At 35.2% G+C, this 8,958-nt stretch overlaps 2 protein-coding genes across 2 annotated transcripts; one reads left to right on the top strand and one right to left on the bottom strand.

Annotated features, from left to right (window-relative positions):
- Positions 1-6: 6 nt before the first annotated feature.
- Positions 7-1,709, bottom strand: LOC140968402 (ubiquitin carboxyl-terminal hydrolase 14-like; the record flags this gene model as incomplete). The annotated part of the gene is made up of 4 exons (XM_073429336.1): positions 1,399-1,709; positions 815-986; positions 314-426; positions 7-174 (listed from the first exon to the last, which is right to left on the bottom strand). Coding segments are annotated over exons 1-4 (549 nt in total), but the record flags the coding sequence as incomplete, so codon positions are not given.
- Positions 1,710-2,790: 1,081 nt separating this feature from the next.
- LOC140968403 (uncharacterized) lies at positions 2,791-4,366 on the top strand. Its single transcript, XM_073429337.1, has 2 exons — positions 2,791-3,261; positions 3,525-4,366. The coding sequence occupies exons 1-2, from the start codon at positions 3,094-3,096 to the stop codon at positions 4,083-4,085; spliced, it is 729 nt and encodes a 242-aa protein (XP_073285438.1). The 5' UTR covers positions 2,791-3,093; the 3' UTR covers positions 4,086-4,366.
- The last annotated feature ends 4,592 nt before the right edge of the window (positions 4,367-8,958 follow it).

The raw sequence follows: 8,958 nt of genomic DNA, 5'->3' as shown, positions 1-8,958 counted from the left end.
CTTATCACACTTCTCACACTTCCAACCAGATGGAGGAACAACAACACCATTGTCAAGCTGTTTCAAATCCATAGCATGTTTACTGATGATTTTTGTATCAGCAGTCCAGGCAGCAACCTGATCTTTCTTTTCTGCGCCCGTATTCATGATTACAGAATCAACTGCTAATCTAACCTACAAGACAGATACAAAAAACCTAAAAACTATGCCTGTGTATTTCACATCGTTCATTAAATTGTTTATCTAGATGATTATCTGAAGATTTTCACAATACAAAATAACATGTGAGTAATACACGAAGGGGAAGAAATACCTTTTCAGGCAACTCTACTGATGGGAAAGGAAGGGTCAAATAATCTGGCAAAATAACTATTTCATAGCTTGTTTCGAATTCTGGGTCATTGTTGTCAAATCCTCCTTCAATACCTGCAAATAGAAAAATGTAACTCAAGGAACTGTTTTTCAAAATGGTACAGCTATAAAGCATACAATTAACAAACAACAACAAAGAAAACTCTAGAATCTGCTAGAGTAAAGCACTTGATGAGTCAAGTACATACATAGAGATATCATAGCACATCCAAAACAATAAGAAAACATGCCAAAAGCCAACAGGGTATTATCTTCAATCATTTGAACTGCACCCGCTGAGAAGTAATTCAGAATTTAAATTCTACATGAAAATTATTTTGCTTTCCCCCCTTGAAGCACATGTGATTAGAAATAAAATTGAACCAATCATTAAGTCTTTCTAAGAACCTCATCTCTACGTGTACTCCAGAAACCAAAGAATATCGTAAAATCTGTTGAGTACCTATGGCTAGAAGTGTTGGTTTCTTTAAAGGCCTGTCTTCAGATACAGGCTTCTGAGTCTCCTTGATGTGCAGATAAACAGGGTTTCCACTCTTCTCGTAGTTCCAGCCGACATAATCCTTGCCAAAAGCAAGAAACGAATTCATATCCACGAACAATCCACCATCTGATTTCTGGAAAAAAGTGAACATACATAAAAATAGCGGCACAGGTCATCCACCTTCTAAATTACAATACTCGATGGAGGAAGGGCAAGCAGTGACGCACTTCAGCTTACACTGATAGAAACAGACTGCTCGGTAACTCCTCCATCACACAATGCATACAAATAATAATAATAAGCTGAAGCGGATTAGCGGAGCGAAAATTATATTACGATCCAGAATTCGAACCGACACAATCAACTAGTAACATCTTATGAACCCTAATTCACAAACAGAGTATCCGAACGCCAAGCAAAAAGAAGAATCGGCAAAAACAACACAAATCCGCACTCAGAAGCACAAAACCTCTAGTTGCATAAGAAGCATAGGAGAAGTTAAAAGCAAAAGCAAATCATGAAAAGAAAAAGGAGAAAATAAATACCGGAGTATCGTAAGAAATGCAGCACTCCTCCTTGTAGATACGGTTAGTGGGCTCAGGGATCCGAACCCGAGAGAGATACGATCGAAGCAAATCCATAGAACAAATTGCAGCGACTGGATATCTGAGAGTATGCGGTAAGCCGGCGAAATGGTGTTGACTAGAGTAGAGAGTGTGTGTTGGTCATATATATATATATAGTGAGTATATTCTTTGCCCTAACGGTTGGAGAAGGAGAAAGAAGCAAAAGCGAGAGCAGTCTCTAGTCCTGTTGGCGTGTTTGTGTTGTCCTCTGTCTGTGTGTCTACTTACCTTACTGGAGGCGCTGTATCACTCTTAGTTTTATCAACAAATATACATAATTTCAAAATTTTTAAACCACGACCCAACACATTTCGATCATTAGACGATTATTGTTTCTTGTTAAATTTCACGCGCACATCGGTTGGATAAAATTGTTGAGAATTGTATATATAAAATTAGATAATCTTCTCATTTGAATTAACTTTTGAAGTTGAATTAAGTTTAAGTTTTAATCTTAACATGATATCAGAGTCAAGACCACTATCGTTATGAAACACCTAATAATGTTTTATAAACTTTACGATCCACTTGTTCATTCATAGGTATGAGAGATTGTGTTAAATGTCTCACATCGACTAGATTAATAACTTCGAAATTATATAAATTAAATTGGACAATCTTCACTTTGAACTAGTTTTTTTATGTTAGGATAGGTTTAAATCTCAATCTTAACATTTTCAACCATTATTATTTAATTAAGTTAAAACTATTAAGATTGATTTTGATTTTATTTGGTGTGTGAAAAATATTCTCGAAACAGATATTTAGAATTTAAATTGTATAATATGGTTTTCACACAAAAATTGTTAAATTTATTTGTTTTTAAACCGACGGGCCATTTTGGGGAAAAATGATGGGCCACAAAGGGACTCCCCTACGCGCAGCCCACTTTTACTACCCAAGAAGAAGTTGAAGTCCCACTAACAAAGGAAAACCCAATACTGAATGGGTACATGTTTAGTGACGTGTTGGAATTTTATTTTTTTTTAAAAAAAAAATTCTTATTTTAGATATCATTTTACCTTCCAATGAATGAGCCCTTACTTGAGCAGTTAGTTCCATCCATTTTCCCATAATCAAACGTGATGTGGTGGGCGGATCGGATCAAACTTTGACCCGTCTTGGTTAGGCTTAGATCCAATCTAAATGCTCTAAAATATTGGGCTTCATCTTGGACCAGTTGGAAGTTTATATTTTATTATTTCTGGGAGACAGCAAACACATGTACGGATAAGAAAACAAGTCAATGTTTTCCAAATGAAAACAGGACTGTTGTAAAAATATGTGGGATAAAAGCCAGCATCCCATTTCTCTGTGTAATAAAATTCCATATTTGTCTCCGAAATTTGTCTCCTTCAGATATGAATTAAATTTAAATCCAATCTCCTCGATCCATCCCCTATGTAGAGCGGCAAAGCCGGCTTTCCTCTGCTCCTTTCGTCCAAATCCACACACTACAAAACACGTCCCTTGGTTTTCTCAGACACCCGTCCCCTAAATATTCGCCACTATTTTTTACAAACCAAAATCTCTCCATTTTCTATTTCCATTTTTTTAAAAATTGCCTCTCTCCATTTCTTCTCCCCTTTATTTGCAAGATTTTAATTGCATGGAATGGATCACGTAAAGAATCGGGGGAGGAGCAAGTTTTTTACGTGTTTTAGCCCAGTTTTCGCTGATGAAGACCCCGGCTGTGACTCGGAGAGTTCCGTCGGAAGGAGGAAGAGGGCTGGTGGGGGTTTCGCCTCAGCGATGAAAGCCGTTTTCTTCAAGACGTCATCGGTAAGGGATAAGGGTAGTTTTAGTTTTTTTTAAAAAAAAACACTGTCTAATTTTGGATTTCGATTGATTATTCGTTGATTCAATTCTTGGGTTTTGCTCAACTCTATTCGGTTTGAATCTTGATTGGTTTCTTGTTTATAGTTACTTGATCCTCTCTTGCATGTCTGTTAATATTCTCACTTCAATTGATGTGATCCATCATTAATTGGAAAATTAAGGGTTATGCTTCTTTATTAACCTTATTCATTGAAATTAACCGACAGGCCAAGAAATATCGGAACAAGAAATCCGGGCAAGAATCATTTCGATCAAACAGTGGCTATTCATCATCGTCAGCAAACGCAAAATTTGTAAATACCAAAAAGAATCCAGAGGAACTACTGTTACGAACAAATTCAAACGCTTCTTCAATATTCTCTCCCAGTGTCACAGATTCGTCAAGATCGTCATCCCGGTCCTCTTCAATTTCATCAAACTCGCGCTCTGGATCGGAAAGAATCAAGCGATCTGCATCTTCCCTGGATTTCAAAAAAAACTTGAATCCACAAGCCGTAAAGAGGGACGGTGAAAAGTGTGGGTGTACAGTTGGAATGTGCATGTTTTTTATCTGTTTGGTCGCTTTGGTTTTTTGGGGTAAGGTTTTTGCCATTGTGACATGCACTTCAGCATGCCTTTTCCTTGCTCCCTGCCGCCGCCGGCTGGAAAGCGCAGCCAGTAGCGTCGACTTGTCGCTAAACTACGTCATCGACTCAGAGGAGAACAAGAAAAGGGTTATCATGGAAGGGTTGCTGGAAAGGAATCGTCCCAGGGTCCTACAGCCGTGAATTTTCTTGTGTTCGAGCGAGAAGATATACGTGTTTCAACTTGGGGTAAAAAAAACAATTTCAAGTACTAGTAGTGATGCGTGCGAGTGTGTAAAATTTTTTAATGTATAATTTTGTTTACTTAGATTCTTGAAAGTTGTGGGAACATATGTAATTATAAGAGGGAATTGTACGCGTAAATTATCTTCGCTAATTTTTGTTATTTCAGTCACCTTCACCCAGGGGCTAGTTTACAAATGCCTTAATTGTATAAACTTTTGTATCTCATTAACAATACATATGGAAAATAAAATTGTGTTCTTTGTCGCTTGATTCCTCTCTCCATACGTGTATGTTTAGTTTGCTTGGTTCCGTGTAACTCGTAAATTTTACATTAATATATGTCAAAAACTTGTGTGAGACGGTCTCACAGATCGTATTTTGTAAGACGGATCTCTTATTTGAGTCATCCATGAAAAAGTATTATGTTTATGCTAAGAATATTACTTTTTATTGTGAATATCGGTAGGATTGGCCCGTCTCACAGATAAACACAACTAAAAAAAGGGCAAAAGACAACGGTTAAAAACCGTTGTCGTAGGTCAAATAAAACCGTTGTTAAAAACCCTGTGGTTAAAGGGTGTGCTCAAAGACAACGGTGAAAAATTTCACCGTTGTCGTAGACGTCTAAAGACGACGGTGAAAAACCGTTGTCGTAAGTATATAAAACCGTTGTTAAAGGTCATGTGGTTAAAGCATTCGCTAAAATACAACGGTTTTGGAGTGATGTGGTAGTTACAATTTGCGACGGTTTTTTAATTCGCGACGAACATCATCGTTAACCGTCGCTACAATTAGCGACGGTCGTAATTTAAACGGTTGCTAAACAGCGACGGTTTAAAATACCGTCATTAAATTTAGCGACGGTATTTTATAAACTTCGTCGCTAATTTTAGCGGCGGTTTCGTATGCTTTCCGTCGCTAATTTTTTCAGTAAAATAAAAAAAATTTTCACTTTTAATATTTTAATATATATACCAAAAAACTCACATTCTAATATGCTAATTATATTCTTGATTTATCGTCGAAAATACTATATTCTTGATTTTAAAAATTTATTAAACTTTAAAGAGAAAATCGAAACTAAAATTGTGTAAGGGAGAAAAATTTTAAGTGTTGTGAAGTGGTATGGTAGAAAATGGACCGGGGTGGGGATATTTATAGACAGTTTGCGACAGTTTTGAGATTTGCGACGGTTATTTTTCTAACTGTCGTTGATTTAAAATTAGCGACGTTTTTACAAGAACCATCGCAAAACGTAGCAACGGTTACTAAAAACCGTCGCTAAATATAGCGACGGTTAAGTTTAAACTGTCGCTAATTATAGATCGGCGACGGTATTACCAAAACTGTCGCTAAAATTAGCGACGGTTATACAAAAACCGTCGCTAAATTTAGCAACACTTTTTACAAAACCGTCGCTATATTTACATCTGCGACGGTTTTACTTAAAACGTCGCTAAATTTTGCGACGGTTTTAATTTAACCGTCGCAATATTTAAATTAGTGACGGTATAGTATAACCGTCGCTAATTTTAGCGACGGATTTTATTTAAACAGTCGCAAAATGTAATATTGACAACAAATTTATAGAAAAACCAGTTGAAAGACAACGGTTTTTTACAAACCGTTGTCGTAGCTTGAAGAAAAACGCTAATAGACAACAGTTTAAAAACCGTTGTCGTAGCCCAAAAAAAACGCTCATAGACAACGATTTTTAAAAACCGTTATCGTAGCAAAAAAAAACGCTCATAGGCAACGGTTTTTAAAAATCGTTGTTGTAGATGTATCAAAGACAACGGTTTTAAAGAAACGGGTGTATTTAAGAGGATTTTTTTAGGCTACGACAACGGTTTTTGTTAAAACCGTTGTTAAAAGTAAAAAGATAACGATTTTAATAAAAACCGTTGTCTTTGATGTGTTGTTGAATCCGATTTTTCTTGTAGTGAAAGATTCGTGAGACTGTTTCACAAAAGACCTACTCTTAATATATATTAAAGATGAATACAACCAAAGTTCTGAAAATCAGAAGAAATATCATAAGTTAATAAGATGAAATGATATCTTGGTTGATATAAGGTTTTTTGGCTAAAGTCCAAAAACAAATTAATGGAGTTTATGCTCAAAATAAACATATCATACTATTGTAGAGATATACATGTTCCATGACATAACAATATAATATGAGAGTTCATAAAAGTATTAGTTTAATTTGAATATAAAGTATGCAAACATTATTTGGGGGTTTTTCCTTGCGTGTGAAGATTTTAGGAAGTCGAATGAGTTATTTCTTTAGTAATCATGAACTTTTTGAAATGCTATCGATTTATTTTTAATATTATTATGTTGGCATTGATTGATCATCTAATAAATTGATTCAAGCTATGCCTACATGCATTTTGGGGCTTCCACTTAAAGCTTCGATGACATTACATTGAGCATGCAATTCCTGGAAAATTCAATTCCAGCTTCGCTTTTGTTCATTTAAATGGCATAAATTCTTAATGAATCTGATAAATTCAGTATAATTTTGAGTTAAGAAAACATTTGTCGCCAAATTTTATACTCCTTCCGTCTCACTCATATAAGCTACATTTATTTTTCCATCCGTCTCAATTATATAGTTCAGTTATTATATATATATCTATTCGTTAGTGTTGGAAAGCCCACCATTTTCTTGGTTAGACGTCCTCATTTAGTGAAAATATTGTAAAAAACAAAATTAAGATTTTGTGTAATTTTTTATTTTATTAAAATCTTCGTTAAACGAGGGCAAAATAAGAAATTATTCTAACACTTTCTTAATCTGTATGAAAACATACATAAGCCTATATGATTGAGTCGGAGAGAGCAGTACGTTTCAAATGAATTAATTAGCATGATTCAAATTCCAAATAGTTATGCAGCAACAAAAACAAAGCCTAAAAATTTGATCATTTAGTCCTTTCTGCGCATGCATCGAGCCAGTATAGTAAGACGATTATGTTTTGAACTTATAACTAAATAGTATAAATTATCATAAATTTGACTACCCTGTTGGGCAAACACGACATGACAAGCAGAAGATATGACCCAGATCTGTCCTTTTTTCCCATTCTCCAAGTCTTTTGTTAATTAGTACCAACTCTTTTGCATACGGACGCCTCAGATTTATATACACGCAGCGTTTGTTTGCTTAATTCCGCATTTAACACAGTATTTATCTACGTATGACATCATTTAAAGAGTAAAATTAATCATATGGGAAAAGGTGGAGGGAGATCGATGATCATCTTTATCTTGTCCGATGTGCTAACAGCTATTACACCATGTACGAGTAATTTACCCATTATTGGTACAAAAGATCGTTTAATTTTTTATTCTAGAGAAAAAATTTTGTGTGCTATATATAGGTAGGTATAAGAAATTTTAAATTATTAAGAATAAACGTGTCGTCAGTTATTTTTATAGTTGCATAATGTACCAAATAGTAGAATATTGGGGTTGGGCCTCAACCTAGCACGCCTAAGAGGTTATAATATCTTGGCATTGAAGTTTACATCCTTACTTTCTAGACTCTATTATTGCCTTCGCCACACCAAAGTAATTTCCGCATGCTTGCGCTTTTTTTTTTCTTCCCTTTTTTAAAATAACAATAATAATCTCTTACTAACTTCAATCGAATAAACACCCAAACGATTTTTTTTTGAAAAAGAACATATAATTTCTACTCATAAGAGATATTATTTAAATTTCATGCTTATGTTTGGTACCGTTTGATTAAAAATTTATCGAATAAAAAACATTTTGCCTTATAATATTTATGAAAATCGTATGTCCAAAAAAAAAATTAGAGAGGAGAGGAGAGGAGCGAGCTGGAGGACGTTCCTATTGAGTTAATTTGGGAGATGCCATGGATCCGACTTATAAATAAGATATCCTTTTGCTCCAATAACAACGGAGGGGTGGATTTAATTGACAAAATATTTTCAAAACAAGATCTACCGTGCCTTGCCTTGCCTTGAGGTCGACCCATGCATGCTAGGCCGGCCCGTGTAAGGGTCCAAGGTATGTGTGCGTTGAGTGGGGGCATATACAGCATCTCCGTGGAAGATGTTTTTAACCTTGGTTCATATTGATCTTTTAACCTGAAAAAGTAAGAGCATGATCTCCAATGGTCCCCGGAGTTGAATCTTTTATTCGTACGAGGAGAAAAGATTGTGTGGTTGCGTACAGACCGGCGGCGGCTTGGGAAAAGGAGCGGTTTGTATCAAATAATTTAATCTATGTTAAAATGCATTTTATTGATCAATTATGTAAAAATGATTGAATATGATTCTCTATTTACGATTGCCTATTTATATTTTGAAATGTCTGCATAATACGGAGATGAGTGAGTCCATGGATTTTATAGGCATTTTGGTGGAATTATTTTGGGATTATGATATCTTAGTTGGCATTGGGATTTCACATTGCCTTTTTAAGGACGGTTGGAATTCCTGACGGAATTACAATAAATAATTAATTAATAATAGTAAGCAACAATTGAAATATTAAGACTTACCTCTCTTGGAAATTTGTATCCAGATATAATATATGAAATCTACACACACACACACACACAAAAGAAATGTATGGGTCGATAACGTACAGAAACAAATCTCAGTGTTTTTTTTTATGTGTTGCTTTAAATGTACACACATCCAATAGCAAAACTCGAAACAGAAAACCTTCTAAACTGGTAACGATAAGTTGGACCTTGCAAACCCAGGCCTATTCTATAGGGCTCATGTCTTTTGCTGTCCTAAGAACGTCAGGATTCTACACCCAAGAAGAAAATAACTACAATTGTTTT

This window comes from Primulina huaijiensis, unplaced genomic scaffold (genome assembly GCF_012295235.1).
Source record: "Primulina huaijiensis isolate GDHJ02 unplaced genomic scaffold, ASM1229523v2 scaffold36477, whole genome shotgun sequence".
Classification (NCBI taxonomy): Eukaryota; Viridiplantae; Streptophyta; class Magnoliopsida; order Lamiales; family Gesneriaceae; genus Primulina; species Primulina huaijiensis.
This window is presented reverse-complemented; position numbering and strand designations above follow the sequence as displayed.